Here is a 24,292-nt window from a genome sequence, read left to right as displayed (position 1 = left end):
GCATCTTTTTAACTGTGCATGATCATTATGTGTGTGTGTGTGTGTGTGTGTGTGTGTGTGTGTGTGTGTGTGTGTGTGTGTGTGTGTGTGTGTGTGTGTGTGTGTGTGTGTGTGTGTGTGTGTGTGTACTGACGGGTGCACGGGCATCCTCTCATGCATGTGTGTGTCTTGTCTTAGACTTCAGTGTGGCTAACCCGAGTGTTGGGGTACGTGGCTCTCCCCCGTGCCCCAATGGAGACATCTTCAGTGCAGACATTACTTCACCTGGGCGACCTCTAATGCGCTCACAGTCTTTCCACAACGCCCCAGGTAAATAGCCCTCTGCCCCTCCCTCTGGTCCCTACGTGAAGAGGCCTTGCATTGTTTACTGTTTCAGCACACTGAAAAATTGTTACAGTCCTTTGGCAAAGAATAAGTCAAAGCAAAGCTCAGCTACCTCATAAACCCTCCCTCCCCTTCTCGGGGCCCGTTCTTGGTATTGTTCAGACATTCGCAATGGCGCCATCCGCCATCCCCACACCTCAAAGCCTCGCTGTGTCTGCCTTGCAGCAGGGCCTCTTGGGTAATTACCTCACCTGAAGGGCCCTTTCTGGCTTTTAGGGAGCTGTGAATGCTGTCGCTGTGAAGCATGAGCTTTTCTCCAGTGCTGCGATAGTCGGCAACATCTGTTTGCCAGCACAAACTCCTACAGAATTTCCAAGAAAGCCTCCTCCCCCATCAAAGACTCCATCCCCACAGGAGGGGCATTTGAAGTCAATTAAAGAACACATATCCTCCATATGCCCCCTGTTCCAGCCTCAGTGGCCATCTGAACATCCTCATCCCCTCTTGTCTTGTGTCCCCTCTCTGCTGGACGTCCAGTGCGTGGTCGCTTTCGCAATGCTTCTGGGCCTCCCGCCACTGTTATGGAGTGTTGCCTAACCTATGTTTCCGTCAGCATGGAAAAAAGTAGAGGCTGGATTGCATCATCATCAGCAACAGGAGGCGTGGTTTGTAACTGTGGAGCTATTGTTGAGGTAAATGTCAAATCAATAGATGGGGCGAGGACATTGGAATCCTAAAGTATTCCCCGAGGAGTGATGTAGAAACCCTGACTACTTTAATCTTACAATCAGACCCAAAGAGTTGTGTACACACATGTGTTCCATTTACTCCTCGAAAATGTCCTACGTAAAAGCTTCACTCGCTTCATTGATGCTGAATCCCTCACAGCAATGTAAGCCTGGGGTGCAACTGCTCCGGCTTACGAATGCAATTATAGTCGGATACTACTTTAAACAAAACGTCTTTGTTCACCATGGAAACCCATTATTTGAAAGTACGGAAAGGATTTATGCTCCACATGGCGTATGTCTTGGCAGGGGGCTGAACCAAGAATTAGACTGACCAAGCCTCCGAGGAGAGGGGAAGAATGAGTGATCTAACTTGTCTCTCCAGATGAACTCTGTCCAATATTCCTCTACAACTGTGCAGAATTACACGTTCTAAAGTTAAACAAAGACATTAAGAAACTTTTGACTTTTTGTCCATGTTTTTTTCCTGCCCAGTTTATACCCAAATTAACAAAAAATGTATCTTTGTCTTCTAGGTTCTCCTCTCCATTATCAGAACCATCACAACCCTGCGTCTCTCCTGCCCCACCACCAGCACTACCACTTGCCCTACATGGGCCACAGTCACTTCCCATTCCCGTACCCAGGCTCTCCGGGTTCCCCCAAACCCGCCAACCATCCTCCCCTCACACGTGTAGCCAGTAACCCCACCTTCCCTTCTGTTCCCTCCCCAGCCCCCGGTTCCCCAGGTCCTCTAAATGAGACCCCAAGTCCCGGCAGCAACGAAAGTGTTAACATGTCCCCACATGCCCCTCAGCATCCCAACATGTGGCCCCCCCACACGCAGCCCCTGTTTTCCTTAGCTAATGTCATCTCCATGGCCATGAGCATGGCCCAGTCTTTCATCCCTCCTGCAAGCATGCCCACCCACGGGATGTCCTCCTATCCAGGCTACCACCCCCAGCTACACTCTCAAATGAACCCACAGTCGGGTTACCCCTCCGTCTACCAACAACATTACCAGACCCCACCAGTAGAGGTCCCTTACCCCACCGCAGGCATCCCATCACAGAACGTTTACCACAGCCCTGAGAATACACCTCAGATGGATGGTTATCCTCAGAGCACTTATCATCAGAGCAGTCATCCAAATTGGCCACATCATGTCTCTCCACCCTCTATGCCTTCCACTCCTCCACTGGTTCCCCAGGAGCCTTTGCAGCATTCTGGACTCTCCAGTCCCCCCAGCATGAGCCAGGAGGACAGTTACCACGGTTATGTGCCCCCATACACAGCACAAGTTCCAGCTCAGGCTGAACCCAGATCAGAAGTCTTCAGGTCAAACTCTTCATCAGACCTTTCCCCGTCGCCCCCAGAGAGTCCAGAAAGCACTGTGAGTCACATTTAGTTACTTTTTTCTTTCAGTTTCTTTCAGTTGAGATTCCCTTAAAATGATGTTGTGTGATTAGTGCTTAAATGATTAATCGTTCATCAAACAAAATGATTGATTAATCATTTCAGTCATTTCTGAGGCTAATGTGCCAGACATTTATAAGTTCCAGCTTCTGAGATTTGAGAATTTGTTTTTTTTTTCTCGATTTTATATGAGTGCAAATTAAATATCTTTGGAGTTTGGACTGTTGGTAGGACAGAGCAAGCTATTTAAAGATGCCAACTTGCGCTCTGGGAAATAGGGATGGGCTTCTTTCACACATTTTGTAGGCAATTCTTTGATAAATTAATTGAATTTGTTATTAATTTAAACAATAAGCCAGCATTTGGGATTTCCATGGCACTAAAAACTGAGTTGGTGGCCCGCCATAACTGATAACTGAAACACTGAATTTTAGAACAAGATTGACGAAGAAACTGTATTTTATATAGACAATCTGCCGTATCACTAAAACTAACAATGTTAATTCTTCCTGTCTAGTTATCATCCTTCAGCACTCAGCTGCACCCCGCTGTACCTGAGATGAATGCCAGTAGCCCTAAACCAAAAGCCTCTTCCACGGAATTGGGTAAGAGCATGTGCATGTTCTCAAGTTCCTGAAACCAGTTTCTCCTCCATCTCTGGCTCATAAACACCTAATGTACGAGGGTTGAGAGAGCTGGAAAATGACATACTATGACATTTATGTTTGCACCCCAAACAAACCCACACACATATACACATGCTTGTGTATACAGCCAAATGCACCCACAGTCAAACATTACAAGTTTATTTCCCTCTGCTCCATTTTATGGTGTCTTAGGTCTAAATACAGTCCGGTGTCTCTGCTACAGCCAATTTGCCTTTTGAGTTGTTTTCAGTTCCCTCTCTCCTTCTCTCTGCTGTATCCTTAGTGACATTATCACCTATTAGTGGTGCCTCAGGAGCCGTTGCGTAACCACGAGTCTGGATGTAATGTTCCATTCGAAACAAACACAAACGTAGGTGTGATTGGGGACCTACCCACCGGCAGCGACCAATCGGCGAGCAGCCGTGCTCATTACAGGCCTCTCCTCCCATATCCACACCTGTCAGTATTTATACCCTCCTCAGAAACCCGCATTCAACAGAGTCCCTCTGTTTCAGTGGGCACAGACCCAGATGCTGTCTGTGTTTACAGTAAGAAGGACACTTAGTGGGCGGACTGAGGCACTGCAGGACTTTAAACCCTATAATGGTCTGCAGATGTGAGAACATTCTGTGACTCCAACTGTTTGCGTCACTAGTATGTGGCACCAGTCAACAACTCCATCCCAGCTATTTGTTATTATCACTGCTATGTTAAGGCTCTACAGAGGATATGTACCTATAATGGGGAATTACTGCAAACAGAGTGAGACCCCTTTCAGTACAGCTGCCAAGGAACAGATGATTAGATTTTAATCAAAGCCTGGCAATTAGGAAAGAGTGAGGCTTTGTTATAATGATCAGTCGGCTCTGATTAGATTTTCAGAACAATGACTTCTGTTTAGCCAATGATTGGCTGTCACTCCTATAAATAGGCTGTCCAGATGTTACAACTTCTTATTCATGGATGCTAGAAGTAAGTAGAGGGTGAACTCTAGCTTACCAGAACTGATATTAACCAGTATAAAGTTTGTTTTATATTATACATACATTTAGATGCTTAATCATACATCTTTGTCCTGCAGGGAACTGGTCAAAGTAAAAGTGTTTTTAAGTATGTTTGTAGGATTTGTGGAGAGGACTAAACTCTTCCTCTATATTACAGTCCAGTCTGCACCAGTCACTGTTGGGAGATTCCAGGTGACACCCAGCATGGACATCCCTGCGCTTCCTGTGCCAGTAGTTGCTGAACCTGCTGCACCGCAGCCGGCAGACAGCGGCAGCACCCCATCAGAGAGCAGCACAGAGGAGCAGGGTGAGTCTGAGACGAGCCTGGGCACCTCCCTCACAATGTCCCCTCCTCACCCGCATCCCCACAGAGGGTCAACGGGGGTCCTCCAGGAGGTTGACGGACAGGCGGGGTGGGCTGGGAGCCAGGAGCAGCAGCAGGACAGAGATGAAGAGGATGAGGAGGATGAGGAGGAGGAGGAGGAGGAGGAGCGGGAGGTAGAGGTCGTTGGGGAAAGGCAGAGGGTAAGGAAGAGGAGTCGGAGGAGAGCGTACAGCCTCAGCCTGATGGGAACGTCTGCGGACAGCGGGCTCTCAGTGACGGCTGCTGAGATGGAGGGGAGGCTGTGGGACGGAGCGGCCGGCAGCCCGCAGTACAGCAATGCCCTTCACCATTTATGGATGATGACTTACAACCGCAACACTCCCTACCTAAGCAGCGATGACTCAGACAGTGATGATGAAGACATGCTGGAAGAGCTTCAGGAGCTCAGAGAGAAGTAAGTGACACCACTGAAGATGCTCAGAATACAGTTGAACACTGAATAGGTGCTATAAACAGAGTATTCATGGGAAACAGAAGACAAGAGGAAACTTTTTAGGGCTGCTGCAAACAATCTGTGGATAGTTTAGTATTTTTATTAATCGTTAAGTCTGTTAAATGTCAAAAAGGTTGATAAATGCTCATCACAATTTCCAAGTTGATGTCTTCGAATAGCTTGTTTTGTCCAACAAATCCCAAAGATAATAAAATTCTTGTTATTAAATTATTTTGTTTTTTTAAGTTGCTGAAAACGATCACTAGTAAACCACTAGAATTTTAATGCTATATTTAGTTCCTATAAATATATAAGATATAATATCTAGAAAAAAGTTTACCCATCCATCATCACAAACTTCTTGAGGCCTTCTCAAACCCACAACCCTGTTTCACTGACACATCCCGGCAACAAAAAGGAGCCTTTAACCGCTTACATTCGTTACTTTTTTTGTCCCTTATCAGACATCTGACAGAGGTGCAGGCCCTGCAGGCTGCCCAGAAGAGAGAGATTGAGGAGTTGTATGAGAAGATGGGGAAGGTTCCACCTGCAGGCATCGTCTCACCTGCTGCTATGCTGTCCAGTCGACAACGCCGCCTGTCCAAAGGGAGCGGCTACCCCTCGTCCCGCAGGAACAGCCTGCAGCGGTTGGACATCTTGCCACTCCAGGGTAAGGAGCCACATTTCTTTTAGGATTACGTAATACGTTTGTGAGTTAATACCTAGTAAATATGTCACAACTTTATGTGTAAATGTGTGCTATGTTTATTTTCCTAGGTATCATTAGGAGAAACTCCCTTGGAGGCAGCAGCAGCAGCGGCGGCTCCCAGGATAAACCAAGCAAAGGTGTTACCTTTGCCACTGACATTAGTAGAATGGTGAGTTAACACTGCATTAAAAAACTTCATATTCCTATTATTCTCCTTGTTAAATTAAAAAAAAAGGCTTGTTCTCACTTTATGTATTTTTTTTCTTTCTATTTTCTCTTTTTCCTAGTAAAAAACTCTCAGCCAAGCACGCTGTATATTTGGACTACCTCATTTGAAGTGTGACTGCAGTGGTCAAACCCGTCCTGTAGGAGGACCGCTTCAACACATTTCACTGGCACACCGATCAGCAAATGGCTTCCCTCTGCCAGTGGTCACACGGTTCTGCCAGTGGTCATTTACCTCAACGTACATATAAACTGTCATCAATAAGCTGGATGTACACAGGAACTGTAACTTCCAGTTTTTTCAGCCCGTCGTCAGATCTGGTGAATTTGTTGCAGCTGAAGCACAGAATATCTCCCAATCTGGCTCATTTTTGCCCTTTTGTAAATAAACTGTAAGGCCTACAGGTTCAGGATGAACTTCAGCCCTGGCTACCACAGTACTCTGCAAAATGTCACATCACATGTTGTTTTAAATGTTTTCTCTTGAGTTTTTTTTTTTAGCATCAACGCAGTCAAGTGATGACTTTGACCCAGAATGATAATAGTTGCTGTTTTTCCTGCTTGTCTGAGTCACTGCCGTTAATCAACCTGAGCACAGTAATGTGAACCACAGCGAGGCTCTGTGACACTCTCTCTGACACTTTTACTGACAGTTGTCACAGACAAATGACAACACTTCAGATAATCTCGCATCCTATTTGCTGTAGTTTGTTAATGATGTCTCAGCACCTGCTGACTGCACAGTGAATACACTCTGATTATTGCCTTCCAGGGGCTGATGAGAGCAGTCTAGATGCATTGTACAGTTTGATTTTTTTTCAAATATGTATTATGAAAACATTTAGTTGTAGTACTTCTTTGGTGATTTTGACACCTGGTAGGATTGGCCACACTCTCTAGGCTCAGCCCGGAGACGTTTGACTGCAGTCCCGACATTTTTAGACGCAGTCAAAATGATTTTTCACATTGTACAGCAGTACAATACAGAGATATCATTTCTGTCAACACACACATTTGAAGATATTAGTGCTACAGAGAAAACAAAGTTGCACAACAGTTATTAACGTTAGCGTGTAGCTTGTTTGAGCAGAAAGAAAATCTGTTTTTCATTAAATGAAATGGGAAGAATTTAGCATAGAAAAAACATCACACATCATTTTTCAAATTCTATAGCTTGTTTTAAATTTAAAAATGATTTCTTTGTATTGATTAGTTGTGAAAAATCCACCTAGGTTTTAGACTACTGGCTTTCCTGTTGATTGTACATGTGTATATAGCGTAGTGCATTTTTAATTCTTGCTCCAGCAAAAATCATATTTCGTTGCTAGATCAAGCAACTTGTGCACTTTAGTACATTCTACTTTAGTTCCCAATCATTTAACACATTTGTGGATAAAACTGTGTTCACTCGAGGAAGAGCTGATACGTTTCCTGTTAATGTTGCATAAGGGAGATCGAGAATATACTCCAGTTTATGTTTGATCACAATATGTCATATTGGATCACAGTGATGATGATCTACCTTCACACAGTTTTAAATAATTAGTGCATTGTGGGACAATAGAGAAATCAGTCCAAGCTGTGAATGTGTAGCTGTTGCCTTATAAAATATTCACGACACACACTGAATTTTTCTGGCAGTGGAACTCCTGTAAGATTTTCCAAAGTTCATAATATATTCAAAGACGTTTCAAAATTTTGAATGTAAATATATAATTGTATTGCTTTCTGAAAGCTGCTGCTGTCCTGCCATGCTGAATCTGTGCCTTTCCCTTACAATGTCTTATTTTATATTTTTACTCTCAAGATTTGGTGGCAAGATCAGACTCCATATATTAAATTTTGACAAAAATAAATGCAATTGTAAATACCGATGCTCTCTTGTCATCTTTACTGCTTCACCCAGTGTCTTTTTTTTTCACTTGCATAACCAGTTACACAGAGACATACTGCGTTAAAAAAAAATCAAATACATTAGCTTTTTATTTTACAAATCATAATTTTATCGACATAAATATGTTTTCAACAGGTTGATCACTGTGTCATATCAGCAGTGTCACTGGCGTTCTCTGCTGCTGAAGGCCTCTGTAGATTTAAAATCATTATCTGACTGAAATTGTGGATATTCCCTCAATACTGAATGCACATTGCATGATCAGGGCTGGAAACGGGGTCAGGTAAAGGGTTGTAATTACTCTACAGCCTGGGCCTTCTGGGTAGCATGTAGGGTCATGTTAAGGTCAGCGGATTAGACCGACAGGCAAACTTAATCAAAATCAAGACACGTCTAGTTTTAAGTCAGCAGCAGAACCACACAATTACTCTTCAGATAAAATCCAGTGCTGTCTCAACACGAAAAACAGCGGCCAGCCACGGAATATAAATCAGTGGCATCAGTGTCCACGTAGGTCCCTTCTCGGGTAAGTGCAGGGCCGACACACAGTCATACAACAAGCAGGCAACGTCTCAGTTGGCACCAGTCTTTGGTCCCTGCATTCTTGCCCGCTTGGCCTCCTCATCAATTTCGTCCATGATTCGCTCCTGGGAGACGGAGTAAAAGGTGTAGCCGTCTAGGTGGGGAGCAAGTGGTCAAGGCAAATATATTGGACAGCGAGAAGAAACAAACATTACATGACAAAGGGAGTGATTTAACCGTCTGTGTGAATACCTTAAGGTTGTCCACATTCATTAAAACATCAAATATTTCCCATCTTGTCCTTTTTTGGGGGACTTGAATACAATCAGTTGCCAGTTTATTAGGTACACCTAGTTAACAGCCTTGCAATAGTTCCTAACTACATTAATGTCATAATGTTCAAAAAGTGTTGATTCATCTCTACGGCCAGTTTGGAAGCTGTGGTGCAGTTCAAGTGTATTGCATTACATTGGCAGGTGTTTCCCTCATTTATATAAATGGTTTAAAATGGGAGCCCATTTCTACCAGGAAAATTTAAAAAAGTCATTAAATATTAAGTAAAAATGGACTCAGCATTTTATAATTGTGACAAATACTAACGTTAGTAGCTCATAAACCCTGAGCACTTTTTTAGTTCTCTCATATCTAACAACTCATTTTTTTTTTCTTCTCTTATCCTGACAAATATGTAAACAAATCTTTTAATACTTTAATGTAAAAAAACCCCAAAACAATTGAGCATCTACTGGGACACTAAAGCTGGTGGATCCAGGAGGGAATCAGACAGACTGACCTAAGAGAAGCTTTAGTAACTTAACTTAAAGAACACATTTAACATAACTTACATTTATAGTTATTTTACGGATGCAACCCAAATCACCTTTGCAGTGAACGCTAACGTTACCTGTCACGTTAGCGCCCAATGTGTCGGAAACTTGTGTAACATCACCCTGCTAAAGACATTTAAAGACATTTAAAGACATGTTGCTGCATCCACCAGCCTAATAAAATAACTCGCAACGTTAATGTCAGTAAAAGCTTGAGAAACTCGCCGTGCAGAGACAGGCTTCACACTGGTTTACCATCAAATTACCTAGAGTAACTTTAGCATGCTAAGCTACTGTTACATAGTTCACCTTGTGTAGACAAGGATACAAATTCCCACAACGAGTGCTCCAATGGCGAAACCTGTCACAACGTTTCGCGTCCGCAGCTTCTGTACTTTCTTCCTCCATTGTTCAAGCTCTACCTGTCGGATGAAGTGAATCTGTTCCCGCGAAAGAGCCTCTTTATCCGGGTTTATCCTGGTCGCAAAGGGAGCGGGGGACTCCTTCGGCGTCTTGTCAGCCATGTCTGCAGTCAGAGGGGCCACGGGGAAAGGTTGTTTCGCAACAGTCATGCGCAGAGCTGATGGTTAAACGATGGATGGACTTGGCGGCAGCTTACTGCGCAGGGGAGCAGCGCATCCGTACGTTGTGAGATCTGCGGTGAGCACCACACGAGTACGGTCCGGACTGTGCTACAGACAAATGAGCCCCCACACCCCCTACGGCTTATAGTTCCTACTAGGAAACGTTGACTTGTTTCTGGGGGTGAATTGGCGCCATCTTCCGGGAAATATAAGCTTCAGGCACGATTTATTTTTAGTTTAGCAACTTATTCCTAATCACAAACTAACGAGTGCTCTTATGTTTTCAGGAGATTAGCCGTTAGTCCGTGTAAATGGCGAAAAGGTTCCTTTATTCTCCAAGCCGAAGTTTTAAGTTTCGGGAAGCTTCTTTCGACCTGCTCACAGATTTCCTCATTAATCTCAACAAAAGAAACAAAGATAACCTCAACGATTTATCAAAATGTAGCGGAAGCTTTAAAGATAAAAGACTAGTGGGTGAGTAACATTAATATACTATTATATTAACGTTATATGGTAAAGTAGCAGTTTGTAATTACTCATTTCAGCTTGCTGACAAACGTTAAATTACGTTACATAACGTTATTTTAGTATAGTTTTAAATGCATATGACGCCCAACATAATTTATAACCGTCATTTTGGAGAAACAATGCATTTTAATTTTAATTTAATTTAAATTTAATTTCTAAATTTCCAGGTAATTCTATTACATTATGTGTTTTTATCACACACAGCTGTGACAGCGAGTATGCAGCTAGATGAATACACTCATTGCATCTCATTTTCCCTTTTAATTAATGATTTTACAGCTGTCACATAACATAATGTAAAACCATTTTTCTATGGTTGCTACTACAACCAGTAAACGAGGCTATTTTCAGACTTTTTAAGATGCATTTTTATGGTGTAATTATTGAACCGAGGGGCGCAGACTCTCATTCTGCAATATAATAATTTTGTCAGCAGGTGTGATCCACAAAAAGTCTCTGAATGGCCCAATAAGCGTCACTGTACCCTGTTATCACTCTTTCATACACCTGGGATTTTAAGCCCTGTCATTATGGAGACCAGTTCTCAATACAATCTCGTCAAGGTAGCACAATCTCCCAGCTGCCTCCACCTCAGCAAACACTGCCAGTGAGGAGGAGCAGATGGAAAGCAGTGTTAATGACTTCTAATGAACATCCATATGCTTCCTTGTTGTTCATGAAACAGATAAAATGCAATTTTATTTAAATAAATGAATGGGGATAGCTCTATTAGAAGTTATACTCACAGAATGGATACATGATACATAGTTTGGTTTCTTTCAAACGGACTGGTCAATAGAAATACTGCCCAGTCACGATACAGGTTTGCTAGTGTTGGCTGGTGGGTGGTGTCGAGAACCCAGCGTGGTTGTGATTCAGCGTTAAATGCTTTACTTGCACGACTCCCAGCTGTTCTATCACACCAAAATAAGTATAAAGAAAGGAGACTCAGAGATTTAAAAGTCATAAATGAATCAATTCCTGTCTCTATTGGACCATCTGTGTTATTTTATAGTGCAGTGCTTTCCACCCTTTTTGGTGTCAAGGACCCACAAATTGATACATCAGGCCGTGGACCCGTATTTGATAAGATGGTAGTCTCAGGGATCCCTGTCTGATAAGATTAGGTGAGGCCTCTCTGTACTGTAGATTGGCAGATTAACTACTTAAATACTAGTGAAACCACCTGGAACGCCCTCAAGAACCCCGGATGCCCCCCTGGAGTTGAGAAGCACTGATCTAAAGGATGATTTGCACCTTGATAAATGATGCGAGATATAGTTTTTCTCTTCCAACATGTCCAATTAGCATCCCTGCAAATAGCTCATATAATAACACCTGAAGAGTAATGGCTCCTCTTTCATTTTATTGATCTCCTTTCACAGAACGAGACCCCTCCCTGTGTCACTTTACACGGGATTGCCCAAACACATTTACTGCCGTACAGATTCCTTTCTGCCAATGTATTTTGTTTGCTCTGATTATAATCCACCAACTCTGTCCCAACATGTTGACCTCATGCTTCCACTCAGAAGGGGATTTTTCAGTTTTGCTCTCTGCTTTTGCTAACCCCCTGTATCCCTCTCTGGTGAAATGCAGAATACATCTTCCTGATCACTAGAGAACTAAGACTTGATCCACTAGCTGGATACCATGCCATTGAATTACTTCAAAGGTAAGAAGGAACAGCGCATTTGCTTTCCCCTGCCACACCCAGTGTGATATTGACTTAGCAATGCTTTTATGTGAAAAATTATCTTCCCCCAGGTTCATGGTCAAGCACCTCACAGATTTGTTGACCACACCCCCGCGCCAAGGTGCCGCTTCTGAGTCACCGAGAAGTCACGAGGATGCTGTGTTTGCCAAGCTCCAGGAGAAATTCCCCCTCATCATCTTCTCCTGCGTGCAGCTTGCAAGCAAACTGTCTCTGCACAGTCATGTAAATTCTGCGATGCCCAGGAATAAAAACTCGAAATCCTTTGGGGTTAGAGATAAAAAATAATCTGTAATTTTTCACACATTTTCTAGATAATCGACAACAATACTGCCGTACGCTTTCTGCATTCAGTCGGCTATAGTGTTTCCAAGCAGACTGTCCTGGAATCAGAGCTGATGATCTTAAAAGGGCTTGAGTTCAGGCTAAATGCCCCTAACCCACTGACATATGTGGAAATCCTTCTGGAGGTTCTTGGTAAGATATCATATTTAAACAGAGAGAGAAACATTTGTGAAGATAATTCATATCCACTGAACAGCTGTACTGACTTTGACCGAGGTAACTTAAAACTTTTTTTTAGGACACAATGAGCCATCCATCCCCGTGGAGCGCCTGTATCACCTGTGCCACCACGTTCTCCAGTTCGTCAGCCTACAGAGGACCGCCATCTTCAACTCCTTGTTAGTGATGACCACTCAGTGTGTCAGCCCGTCCACAGAACAGCGGTATTACATTTCTCTTTTAGCCACATTTTCAGATCTTTGCGGGACAGGTGGTTACTGTCATGGTAGAGCGGACAAGCTGCTCGACTGGCAGTTGAGTCGACCACAACCAGCTGGGAAGTGTCTATGTTGTTTTCGTTTCTCCCGGCTCGCCCTTCTGCAGGGCATATTCCACTGGTAATGTAAAAAATATTGATTATAGCTGGTTCAATACTAAACTTTTTTTTAAACAGAGAGAAGTTTGTGACAGTGACTGAAGACTACATGCTTCTTGGTGTCAGTGTCATTGCTGTGGCTTCGTTCATCTACTATGTCAGAAAATGGCAGCAGGTGAAACACTTGAGATTATTACTTTAATTCACAATAACATCTGCTATCAGTGTGTAGGAATTAGTGGTATCTAGAGGTGTAGTTGCAGATTGATTGCGCCCTATGTAGAGCCAGTGTTTGGTTTGTCCGCTCTGGGCTGCCGTAGAAACATAGCGGCCTCCATGGAAGGTGACCTACGGCATCTGTAGATATAAAAGGCTAATTTCTAAGGTAAAAACACCGCAATCTTATTTTGAGGTGATCATACACTAATGAAAACATAGTTACACATATTATATTCTGCCAATAGCTCTTTCTAAATGTTACACACTGGAGCTTTGAATGTCGAGAAAGTAGACATAATATGCAGCCATATCAAGCACACCAAGTCATCTTACTTAGTTAATGTTAGTGTGTACTTAATCTCACACTCCATACAAACTTTTTGGCTGACGTAGACTGTCTTTTAATGCATTGCAGGTCGTGGGAGAACTGAGTCACATCACAGGAATCTCGAGGAGGAGCATCAGCGATTTCGCTCATGTGACACTGATGCACATTGTTAGTAACAGTTCCTCTGTAACATCAACTTGAGTCTTGATAACACTCATTCACTGAATTCTGCTTTACGCTCTTACTTTTTATGGTTAAGGTTGTTTTCTAGCTGTAGATATTGGTGCAGGACACGAACTGTGCGCCTAAGTGAGTTGATTCGATTAAAACAAAGCAACATGTGGGTACTGAAATACCTCATGTGATGAAATAGTGCCTAAAGAATAAAGCACTATAGAGTCGTTACATTCTTAAAATATTATTAAAATGTTTGTTAGCGACAGACATGTGTCTAGATTATTTAATTCTACATTCTGTAAAACAAAATACTGATGTTGCAGTTGTGAAAATACATTTTGAAAAGTTAACCCGTCAGTATAGGTTAATGTCTAAATCTCTTATAACCTTATGAACACTTGATACTTGTGCAAAATGTAATAAACATTGTATGAAACAGTAACTTAATGTACTGTATATGACCACTGCTTTTACATTGATCGGCTCACTTTGATGCATTGTGATTTATTGTAATACTCTTGTTTAGCTTCCCATTAACCAAGATGTTAAGAAATGGGGAATGGCTGAAGATCAAGTGACAGAGGGCTCTGGTGAGGGGTTCCTCCCCTCTCGGATCCTCATTATGTAGGGAAGCATTGTCCACATCCGAGTCTGAGGACAGAATTAATAACGCCACTTTTAGTAGAGATTTTCATTTTCAATACTCTCTGTGCGTAAATTAGGAGTTACTCTCTTTATAAGTAAGTAAAAGAATTGTTTAAGAATGTATAGTTACCCTGGGGACTGCGGAGGGAACTGTTACTAGTGCTGGTAGTAAAGCTCTGGAGAGCGATGAGCTCAAGGTCACCATCTCAGCTGCTTCTCGGACATAAAGTTGTAAAGTGATGTCTACCTAAGACAGACAGGAGCAAGACAAAAGTGCTGTCATGTGACGCAACGTTTTTTTTTTTGTTGTATTGTTTGTTTTTTTCTGCCTCAGTTTACCTCTTCGTTATGACGTCTGCAGTAATCGTCCAAGTCGAACATATCCGGGTCCAGTGTTAGCCCCCCCATGCAAAGTTCACATCTTTTGACAATATAGAGCTTTGACCCTGGAAAAGTGGATGCAGTAGGCCTAAACATATCGTCCATGATCACCGAACATCCTAAATAAATTCTTCTTTTGCAGTCAAGTTCTTTGGGATTATATTATTTTTAGTCATCTAACTGCCTTTTTGATCAGTCACATGGCAAATTCAACTCATCACCATTAGCAATCTACTCACCGGACTCGAGTTTCGTCTGGATCCATCTCTTCAGGCAGTCGAGGTGAATGAACTGCAGACTCCCTGAGCACAGGCAGGGTGATATCAGTGGGTTGGTTGGTGAACTGTCGCCACCGTGGCAGATCCGACACTGATCCTCATCCTCTTCGTTAACGTTAGATAACTCGACTAATGACCTACAGAGAGTAGAAGATCACACAATTAAAACTATTAACTCAAGAGATTTTATACCCTAAGCCATTTATACACATCTTCATCAGGATACTGTCTTAATCTAAAATGATGAATATATTGAATGCTTAGTCATAGCTATTCAGTACATTAAAAAGTCATTAAAAAAGAATCTATTAAATAATTCAATTGGTCACCTTTGTGTGGGTCTGCATACAATCTCTTTGTTGCCATCTTTTAGAGACTGGGCGTTTTGGACAGCGATCGCTTCTCCCTGGGTCGCTTGACATTCTTGAATGTGTACTCCGATGTCACTTAACGCCATCCTATCATCCATATTCAGATTATCTAGTTGTCCAGAGGTTCTTGGACTCCAGGCCTCATTGGAAGGCTGCGATCTGTCAGCGGTAATGGTTCCTTTCTGAACAGCGTCCTCTTGCCTGTTGACCAGAGTAGACCGCCTCTGACAGCAGCTAGGCCTGAGTGAGGAGGCCAGGCTTGCCTGTGATGTTCGCCACCTGCAAGCCACAAAACCCCTCCTGACTCTGTTAGTGATAGGTGGCAGTGGTGCCACATGAGGTTGCCTCGCTTGCTCCAGGAGAGGAATGAGACTGTATCCATCACTATTACAAACTGATGCTCCACCTGAAAATGTACTTAACTGGGAACTGAAAGACTGCAGGCAATGAGTGCTGTGAGAGAGAGTAGCTGAGGCTGAGCTGCTCTGTTTGTACGCATCCCAGGAGAACAGGCCATCATCTGCCTCCTCTTCTTCAGATTCTCTGGACAGCATATCAAATGAGGAAAGATGTGGGACAGTGGTGATACCTCCCAGGAAGTCCAGGGTCTCAGAACTGGTGGGGCGCTCAGGGTCTATGATCTCCTCAATGTTTGTTTTGCTGAAAAGGTGTTTCATCTCGTTCTTGCTCTTCCGGATGTCTTGGATTTGTGTCTGCTTGCTTGCTTCCCCATGGGTGGATCCATTTAATACTCTGTCCTTCACATGCTCAGGCCTGTGCTTGTTGTGATACTGTGCGGGGTGTACTTTGTCTTTATTGCCTTGGAAAAGGCGACGCAAAAAAGCTGTGTTCCAAAAGAAATCCAACATATTGGCTTGCAATGAAAACACAGCAGATATCCAATTACAGTTAATATTATGAAATAGAAGTTTTAAAAAAAATAAATCGGTTAAAAAGCCAGGTAGTGAGGAAACTGGCCAGTCGCCTCCTGCACAGAATGTATCCTAGAAAACTTACATCTGGATGCCAGGGGGGCCTTTGCACTGTGGGGAATCTTTGAAGTCGCTGCCAGCTCTGCAGTCATGCTCAGGGTTTCACTGGAGATAGCTTGAAGGCGGGACACTGAGCCTTTATTCCACGGGCCCCCTCGCTCAGACGAAACACTTTTCCCAGAGCTGCAGGAGGACAACTGCAGGTTCTGGAGTGTTAGACTGTCTTGGAAAGCTGTATTACTTAAAATGGGTGTTAGATGCAGCTATAATGAAACTGTGGTAATAAGTATATTTCCACAGCTGGTGTGGTTTCTAATTATATATATGGTGCAAGTCCCTATTGTGGTGTTGTTGTTTAAGTTGTTACCTCTGAGGCCCTCCTTACAGCTGACATGTACTGCGTCGAAAAAGTCTGCACGCCAGGAGTCTCTCGTTTCATCTCTGTATCTGCCACCTCCCTATTCCATCTTTGATCCTGATTCTGACAGATTGAAAAGAGGCAATGAGACAATGGATGGCAAGGAGGAATCTGTTAAATCTTGCAACTTTCAGTACCTGATGGTCCAAATCTTGTTGTTTCCTTCTCACCCCAAACATATTCAGCGCTGCTGAGGTTTTCAGCACCCTGTCGCTCTTACTTTTGAGGTAAAATGCTGAAACACAAGGTCATTTACAGTGTCTAGGAGATAATTACAGCGTAACAGATGGCAGCTAGCTGACGTGGAATAACATTTGCAGGCTCAGGTGTGAAATAATCCTGGTGAAAGCAAGACTGCAGCAAGGTGTAACACCTGTATCCACTGTCAGGTGTATTGACTGTGCGTGGGAGGCTGCTTTGAAGAGTTATGTGAGGAAAGATTTTTTTTTTTCCACCAAAATGTACTTTCAATTTTACATCTTTCATAATGTTAGTGTTAAACATTAGAAAACAGGACAGGAAAACACAAATATATAAAGTATAACAGCAGAATTAATTTCAAATGTTAAAAAATGCAATTATATGATTGAATTGTGTAACTTAGATGAAAATAGTAAACCTGGGTATTGTTCACAGTAATCTTTGGGAAAAAATCCAACATTTGCTAATGAAAAATCCCTATTAAGATCAATTCAGATACAATTACATGAATCTATGGGTCCTTACCAACAGCTGGACACCTTTAAGAGACAGCTTTAAATTTCTGGGTTAAAATAACAATTGTAAAACAGCTAAAGAGAGTGACTCTAATTAACGTTAGTTCATTTGTTTACAGAAAAATCTCACACTACCTTTCCTACCGGTTGCAGATATGATCAATCATTCATTTTATTAATAATTCAGTATAGCCTATAAAAATGCATCAATATTTAACACAAGTTTAACACCTCTGACTCACTCTTTAGACGGATCGATGTGAAAGATGAAGGCAGTTATAGGATGATGGGTGAAGTTGACCCCCTCAACCCCCTCCTGTTTTTCTGTCCAAATGACGCGTTTCCATGGAGACAGTTTCGACTGGAAACAACTTCTCGGGAGTTTGTGCATCATGTTAAACATGAATGTAACGATTTGTCGCGTATTTTTATTAGTATTATCATTCTGGGAAATAAAGTCCTGGGGGAATTTCCGTTTATATTCATATAGCTGACTTTGCAAATGAGCAAACTCTTTAGGGATCTGCCCTGTCTCTCCCTAGCAACTGTTGCTATGCTTACTGTTGTTATCGACTCGTAGCCTTTCGTTTTCTGTTGTTATTATTATGCTATGATAATGGCTTTTTTTCCGTCGTGTTTTGATTAATTAAACACACAAAGGATTTAAAATAATGTTACAGTAACTAAAGTAAAAATACAAGCAAAAGTCCTGCATTTCATTTTTATATTTAAATAAAAATACTCATTTTGCAGAATGGCCCATAGCCTATCAGGCTGATATATTATTGGATTATAAGTATTGATTAATTGAATGAATGCATACACATCACTTTGATGTTGCAGCTCCTAAAGGTGGGGCTAATTGGGATCACTTACTGCAGGGTTGTTGCTGCGTGAATTTCCCCCACAGGATCAATAAAGTCTTATCTTAATCGATAACTATACATCACCATTTATCCTCTGATTATGTTTTGTAGGCCTACTATTAATCCGAATCTGCAGAACAGCCTCACTTGTTACTAAAGGAATCTATGTCTACCTCTGTGGGTTACTTTTATTTCATTTCTGTTCACATTTTAAGATACTGAGCAACACAAACTTCTGTCTGGATCTCCGCTCCCTCTTCACCACACATAACTGATAAAAGCATAGACATCTTTCGGTCTGACATTGCTACCTGCCATCACACACAGAGCGGTGCTATAGGAGCCCGAGCTTCAGTAGATTAGCAGAAGATCCAGGGCCAGGCTTCCTTGAGTCACTCTCTTACTTCTTTTGCTCCCTACGACTCTGCTGATCTCCCCACAATCTCGCGTTAGGCCTCATTAATCTCACCTCCCCTTGCAGTCTGTTAAAGAGTGGGCTGCACGCTCACCTTTACTGGTTTCATTCTTTATATTCAGACAGAGAGGGGAGGGTAGGAGACAGACACAGAGAAAGCTCTGGATTTGATTCAATGCCAGTGGAGGCATGTGTGTTTCCAGAGGTTGGGGGGGGCTCAACCACTTGGCCATCTTTGACTGCCTCGTCCATCACACTCACACTAGTAGAAACCCTGCACCAAAGCCAGTTTCCAGGGCTTCCCTCGGGTATTTCTCATTACCATTTGCAGAGAGGGAACCTTTAAAGTACAAATATGCCCTTTGGTGGGATTGTTGTATCTGCCAACTGAAGGATATATTTAGTTACATCACTTAAAAGCTGAAATGTATGATGTTGGCATGACTTAATCCTGGCATGTAACAAATGTGGTAGCAAAGGATTGCCTTCTTTATTTAACTAGGGTTTATGCTTCTATGCTTCCTCCTATTAGCAGAATAATAATTGAAAAACCTGCCATTATTGCAATGATAAGTGAGCACTGAAGAATAAAATACACATATATTACAAGGTAAACACCAAAGCTACCTGGAAGGCTTGAAAGAGAATTGTTAAAAAAAAGAAGATTTAGCTGATTGTTTCCTGCTGCCACTGTTTTAACATACCGACTCTCACACTTCAGAGGTCACAAAAACTGTAGGTCCAGCAGATTTTTTATGCAGTTTCTTGACAGGATGTAGGAGAAGCTCTAAAAAGCAGAGGTGCTTCTTACGTATACTCAATGCAAACTGAGAAAGAAGGCTGTGCTGTGTAAACTTGTGCAGAAAAAATCTCATAAAGTGACCCCAAATCACTTTATGAGGGCGACTGCAGCGAGGGGTTCAACCTCTTAAGTGCATATCTGAATAGGGTTGTGAATAAGAGAATAAGTGGATTACAGATAATCGCATTATCATTCACTGAATAATCAATACGAATCAGCGCTAAATGTGGTGGTAAATAAAAATAAAAAAGTATTTAAACTCTGACCACCAGTCATTATATTAATATTATTAACAACCACAAATATAATCAATGTCAGGTATTCTCAAAACATCCTAATTGTACTTAAATATTTCAGCAAACAATATGTATTACTTTAATTATGATACATTAAACTGATGTAGAGCATCAATTTAAATGTCAGCCATTTAGCTCATACGCCACAAACAAGCACTGTGTATAGGTAGTTTTACTCTATACAGCCTCCCTGATTGTAATTCTGGCTGATGGGCCTGTAATTTTATTGACTGATTGAGGAAGAGGTCAGGATAATGTCTGACACTGGACAACCTCTTCTCCATCTATCATTTGAAATGTCAAATGGCATGATCTGCAGGGGGAGAGGAATTGAAGTTTGATTGGCATCGACCTTGTTTCTCTTGAATAATTATGAATGATTTAGGTATTAGTGCCTTCTTTCGTCATAAATAATTCATTAAGCCTGCCTCCCACCCCCACTGTATGTTTGTTCCTGTGCTCCCGTCTGTTCGCAGGGGATTTCAGCTCCGTCAAGCCGGCAAGAGAAAACCCGAGTAATACCGGAAATACGGCAGTAATGGTTATAAAAACGTAATAAATAAAAAACTATATATTTAATTTACGTTAATGTGTATTTTCGGGGTCTATTTTGTTTTTAGGTGGTGCGGTTTGCAGCACGCGTCGTAGATGCTGCAACTGTTGAGGTTTTTATTTTGAAAGTCAGCACCGGAAGTATCACATTTGATAGATTTTAACCGACTTGACCCAGTGATAGGCAGGTCAGCGCTCCATGTTGCGGCGCTGCGTGGCACTGGGCACGGACTGGCTCTGACTGCACCACACACACACATACACACACACACACTCACACACACACTCACACACACACACATAGACACACGCACACACACGCATGACTTTAGTTGTGAATGGCTCCGACGCTTGGCACATTAGGTGGCCGAGAAGTGGCTGTCAGTCCGGGCACTGCTACCTGCTGCAGACCGAGCTTGCGCCGCGTACACCCATGGGTGTCGCTACTGTGACTGCCTTCTGCGTTTGGACTGCATGTAGCGGCTTTGATCGGTGCAGTTATTTCCAGAGTCACTCGCTCAAGCTATTTCGGAGCGGTTGGAAACGTGCAGACTGGTTGGGGTAATTTGGATTGAGGAGCCGCACGGAGCGCTGCAGCAGACACGGTACCGGAGCAGCAGACACGGTACCGGAGCAGCAGCAGCAGCAGCAGAGGAGGAGGCACGGATGTGATGCCAAAGCTGACCAGAAAAAACAAAGGTTGAAGTCTAGAAAAGGTAATCTGTCCTTTTTTTTTTATTCCCACTTTCTGCTGTTTCTCTGCTGCGCCTAATTTGCATGTTAAAGTTTATTTAATTGCCCTTTAATGAAATGTGTGTGTTAGAGGCGTCAGGCTCTTGCAGCAGCCAATCTATAACCTATAGGCTAATGCCTATATCTTACCGCTGCTCAAAGGCAAAGCCCAGCCAGCCAGCTAAGCCAATAAACACCCCCAGCAGTGTTTAATGAGATAGACTTAGCTGGTCCTTTGTACACAATAACAAGCATTTTTTGTTTGTTTTTTGTCAGCAAACTGCAACATGTGTACTTTATTTTTTATATGACTTTCATATTGGGACTGTGCAACACATTGTTGTGTGTTTTTCTCTTTAAATGACATGATTTATTGGTGATAGTGATTCATACACAACCTTTAAAGACCGGGGAGGCTACCACAAAATGTACAGATGGTTTTAAAAACAGTGGCTTTGCTGTATCTAACTATTTAAATGGATATTAAGGTTATTGTGTATTCATTTGTACACAAATATATATATAGTTACCTTGTATGGTGAATATACTGTAGGTTACACATAGGGGATACTTACACGTATCCTCTGTGTGTAAGCTATATTTAACACATACAGTCTCAAGGTATAAGGGGGTTGCCCACCCAGCTGTCCATAAAGTGAAGAGGTTTATATGGAAGAAGCTGTTCTTACTTGTTCAATGGCTTCAGGCCAGCACCTACCTCACTCTGCACAGCCTATTATCTGACATCTGGTCCTTCTCGACAGGGACTTATGTGGTAATAGTATGTTTCAACAAAGGCTGTTAATCTGTGTAATGCCTGTTGTTTGGAAGGGGAAAATGCTTATTTCCCTATGATCACCATTCAGCACTTTATATGGTGGAAACGAAGTCTGCTTTGGATGGGGAATGGTATGAGATGAGAGAAAACCTTGGCAGTTGTTTCAGATGTTTTATGTCTCTCAGTTATGTGGTTAGGATTAAACAGGGTGCAGATTTGTAAAATAGCAAAACTGTCACGGAAAAAATGACATTTTCAGGGCATAGTTTACACACACACACACACACACACACACACACACACACACACACACACACACTCTTACAATAACAAGCTATCCCTTTTATAGCATCCAGAGAACTGCTGTGATAAAGCATTTATCAGAAAATAGGTCTGCACACTGGTAAGATTTGGGTTCCAGTACTCATGGTTTTTGTATGAGGCTGGAGATGGCTGCTGTCTCGCTGTACTTTTTTTTATTTTTTTTTATTCAAGTTCTTGGTTGTCAGCTCAGCTCGGCGTAGATAAAAGACAGTCATCCTCAAAGCGTTCTCTCATCACATCAATGACATGCGCTAGTTTTGCTTCTCTCCTGCTCCCTTACTCCTGACACACAACTGTGAGTTCACAGTGTGGCGGTTTTCCATTATGAGATCATGATGTTTTTCTTTTTTAGTTGTCCAGCCCTAAACTTTTTGTCTTTCAGTGCTTATCACTCTCTTCTCGGGGGGTGTGGGGGTGGGGGGGAGTAGTGACAAGGCCTTGTTTTCCACAGTCCGAGCCAACGCAGTCCCTCCTGTCACACTCACTGACAGGCTAAAGGTCAAAAACAAAAAGATTCCGCTGAAGCAAATGGGGCCCAAAGCTTTCTCTGAAACTTAAGTTGACAAAAGACAGCCTTCGTTTTCACACTGCATTTAAGAAATGTACTGCATGAATAAAACATGCCTCAAATCTTTGAATCAAGTCTGACACTGAAAGTATGCGCTCGAAAAATCAGCATTGCACCAGTAATTTATGGGTGAGAGCAAAATCATTATCAGTTATTATATGATTAATTATAAAGTCCTGATTGAATTGTCAGAAATTCAATTTACACAGAAAATTAAATCTTTGTTTGCGTCTCAGCGGTCAACCTTTAATAGAACTGTCTACCCTTAAACACTAAACCCCTTAATGCCATTCATTTTTTTATTCCACTGGGTATTTGTTGGGTAAATGTAGAAACATTCAATGCAACAACTGTGGCGCAGTTTATTTGTATAACATTTCTGACATTAGTTGGGTTGCCATGTTGCGCCAAAGCCTCAGTTAATAGCACAGAGGGGTTCATCCTATCGAGAAGAGTGACAGCATCAGTCGTTTCAGTAAGTTCCATAAAACAATGGAGGTGGACGGATGGATAAACAAAACATCGAAAGGCCACTGTTTTTCCAACCGAACGGTCGGTGTTGTTTTTCTAAAGCGCGACCATGATCGTTCCCTAACCTTAACTGTGTGTTTATTGCTGTAACCATGACAACGGCGATCCTCAGAGTAGTCATTTTAAACCCAAGCCATGATCTTTCCCTGAGCCTAACCGAGTTGTTTTTGTGCCTAAACATAACCAAATCTTGTTGTCAGACAATAAAAAAAAAAAATGCTTCTATTTTTATTCCAACAGCGATTTGTAACTGCTGATGGTGGTGTCAGATCAGAAGACGTGTCGCTGTAGGGGGCATGGACAAACAACATGTTTTGATATTTGATTTGGAGGACTTGTTGATACAGGAGATAGATAGACAGAATTACTTGTTTCTCAATAGATATGATGTAATGTAGCCACAGGACATTTTTACACAAGAGGTGAAACTTACTTTTATTTGACCAGAAAACCTCTTGTTTTAGCATGGCTATGTTCAAGCACATTTTTATTCTGTGGTTCACTGAAAGTCATTCTTGGAAATGTAGAAAATCACTGATTTGAATCAGTCAAGAGTGTAAAAGACATCAGAAAGGCAAATTATGTATTGAATTTAATTGTTTGATATTGCACAATATTGTTAAAGTTGAAACAGTTATCTTCTCCTTTGAAGTGTCACCAGCAGCAGTTTTTTTTTTTTTTACAACTTATACTAGTAAAAAATATATCTCTCATTCCACTTTGTATTCTTTTAAAGTGGTTGGAGTCAATCAAGAGACTTCTAACCACACAAAAGTGTTTGATTGCTCCCTCAGAAATTAAAAAGTCTGTTGTTTAATGAGGTAAAACTGCTCTTTTGGTGTGCATCCATGACCAAGCCAGACTGCACTGGGTGTTGCTCTCTGAATCGTATCAGCTCTGAAAATGTGAGATTATTTCCTGTACGGGGGGATATAAAGGTGTTGTCCTCAGGGACGTTTTGATTCATTTCACTGAGCGCTGAGGGAAATGACACTCTTTATGTTGTTTTAATCAGGAAAAGCAGTCAAGGAAAGCCTATTGGAAAGAAAATGCTTGGCTTTTTAGCTTTGTATGTATATGTGC

General features: G+C 42.1%; 5 protein-coding genes across 13 annotated transcripts in view; 3 read left to right on the top strand and 2 right to left on the bottom strand.

The window, feature by feature from the left end:
• wnk4a (WNK lysine deficient protein kinase 4a) overlaps positions 1-7,743 on the top strand; it is a 41,803-nt gene extending 34,060 nt beyond the window's left edge. For 2 of the 3 annotated variants that reach the window (XM_051417256.1, XM_051417255.1), the window contains exons 15-21: positions 178-309; positions 1,589-2,445; positions 2,986-3,073; positions 4,277-4,898; positions 5,402-5,607; positions 5,715-5,815; positions 5,934-7,743. In XM_051417256.1, the coding sequence (XP_051273216.1) occupies positions 178-309; positions 1,589-2,445; positions 2,986-3,073; positions 4,277-4,898; positions 5,402-5,607; positions 5,715-5,815; positions 5,934-5,936 (2,009 nt within the window). In that variant the 3' untranslated portion in view covers positions 5,937-7,743. The remainder of the gene's footprint in view (positions 1-177; positions 310-1,588; positions 2,446-2,985; positions 3,074-4,276; positions 4,899-5,401; positions 5,608-5,714; positions 5,816-5,933) is intronic. The other variant, XM_051417258.1, reaches the window with a different exon arrangement.
• Positions 7,744-7,836: 93 nt separating this feature from the next.
• Positions 7,837-9,678, bottom strand: LOC127373133 (cytochrome c oxidase assembly factor 3 homolog, mitochondrial). The gene is made up of 2 exons (XM_051417262.1): positions 9,443-9,678; positions 7,837-8,441 (listed from the first exon to the last, which is right to left on the bottom strand). Exons 1-2 carry the CDS (start codon positions 9,636-9,638, stop codon positions 8,338-8,340), a joined length of 300 nt encoding a protein of 99 aa, XP_051273222.1. The 5' UTR covers positions 9,639-9,678; the 3' UTR covers positions 7,837-8,337.
• A 116-nt stretch (positions 9,679-9,794) lies between these two features.
• Positions 9,795-13,986, top strand: cntd1 (cyclin N-terminal domain containing 1). The gene is made up of 7 exons (XM_051417261.1): positions 9,795-10,172; positions 11,826-11,901; positions 11,994-12,165; positions 12,255-12,417; positions 12,524-12,668; positions 12,899-12,995; positions 13,455-13,986. The coding sequence occupies exons 1-7, from the start codon at positions 10,010-10,012 to the stop codon at positions 13,566-13,568; spliced, it is 930 nt and encodes a 309-aa protein (XP_051273221.1). The 5' UTR covers positions 9,795-10,009; the 3' UTR covers positions 13,569-13,986.
• On the bottom strand, positions 13,775-17,857 carry LOC127373131 (uncharacterized). Of its 2 annotated transcripts, XM_051417259.1 has the most exons (9): positions 17,588-17,857; positions 16,767-16,864; positions 16,579-16,692; positions 16,237-16,408; positions 15,178-16,063; positions 14,810-14,985; positions 14,529-14,635; positions 14,320-14,436; positions 13,775-14,195 (listed from the first exon to the last, which is right to left on the bottom strand). In XM_051417259.1, the coding sequence occupies exons 2-9, from the start codon at positions 16,806-16,808 to the stop codon at positions 14,115-14,117; spliced, it is 1,695 nt and encodes a 564-aa protein (XP_051273219.1). In that variant the 5' UTR covers positions 16,809-16,864; positions 17,588-17,857; the 3' UTR covers positions 13,775-14,114. The 2 variants fall into 2 exon arrangements, with proteins under 2 accessions (XP_051273219.1, XP_051273220.1); XM_051417260.1 differs by lacking the exon at positions 17,588-17,857 and having other exon boundaries at positions 16,767-17,581.
• Positions 17,858-20,469: 2,612 nt separating this feature from the next.
• tanc2b (tetratricopeptide repeat, ankyrin repeat and coiled-coil containing 2b) overlaps positions 20,470-24,292 on the top strand; it is a 136,783-nt gene continuing 132,960 nt past the window's right edge. For all 6 annotated transcript variants that reach the window (XM_051418749.1, XM_051418739.1, XM_051418738.1 and 3 more), the window contains exon 1: positions 20,470-20,992. The gene's annotated coding sequence lies outside the window, so the exon portion shown is untranslated. The remainder of the gene's footprint in view (positions 20,993-24,292) is intronic.

The sequence above is a fragment of the Dicentrarchus labrax genome, unplaced genomic scaffold (genome assembly GCF_905237075.1).
Source record: "Dicentrarchus labrax unplaced genomic scaffold, dlabrax2021, whole genome shotgun sequence".
In the NCBI taxonomy this organism is placed as follows: domain Eukaryota; kingdom Metazoa; phylum Chordata; class Actinopteri; family Moronidae; genus Dicentrarchus; species Dicentrarchus labrax.
This window is presented reverse-complemented; position numbering and strand designations above follow the sequence as displayed.

Bases quoted from the DNA above. Each gene is read 5' to 3' on its own strand.
- LOC127373133 (XM_051417262.1), bottom strand. From the start codon at position 9,638: ATGGCTGACAAGACGCCGAAGGAGTCCCCCGCTCCCTTTGCGACCAGG. The intron at 8,442-9,442 runs GTATCCTTGTCT...CTCCCCACCTAG, and splicing joins AGCACTCGTTGTGGGAATTT to ACGGCTACACCTTTTACTCC.
- cntd1 (XM_051417261.1), top strand. From the start codon at position 10,010: ATGGCGAAAAGGTTCCTTTATTCTCCAAGCCGAAGTTTTAAGTTTCGG. The intron at 12,166-12,254 runs GTAAATTCTGCG...CACATTTTCTAG, and splicing joins AACTGTCTCTGCACAGTCAT to ATAATCGACAACAATACTGC. The intron at 12,996-13,454 runs GTGAAACACTTG...AATGCATTGCAG, and splicing joins ATGTCAGAAAATGGCAGCAG to GTCGTGGGAGAACTGAGTCA.
- LOC127373131 (XM_051417259.1), bottom strand. From the start codon at position 16,808: ATGTTTGGGGTGAGAAGGAAACAACAAGATTTGGACCATCAG. The intron at 16,064-16,236 runs GTAAGTTTTCTA...TTTGGAACACAG, and splicing joins GGCCCCCCTGGCATCCAGAT to CTTTTTTGCGTCGCCTTTTC. The intron at 14,636-14,809 runs GTGAGTAGATTG...CCACTTTTCCAG, and splicing joins CCAGACGAAACTCGAGTCCG to GGTCAAAGCTCTATATTGTC.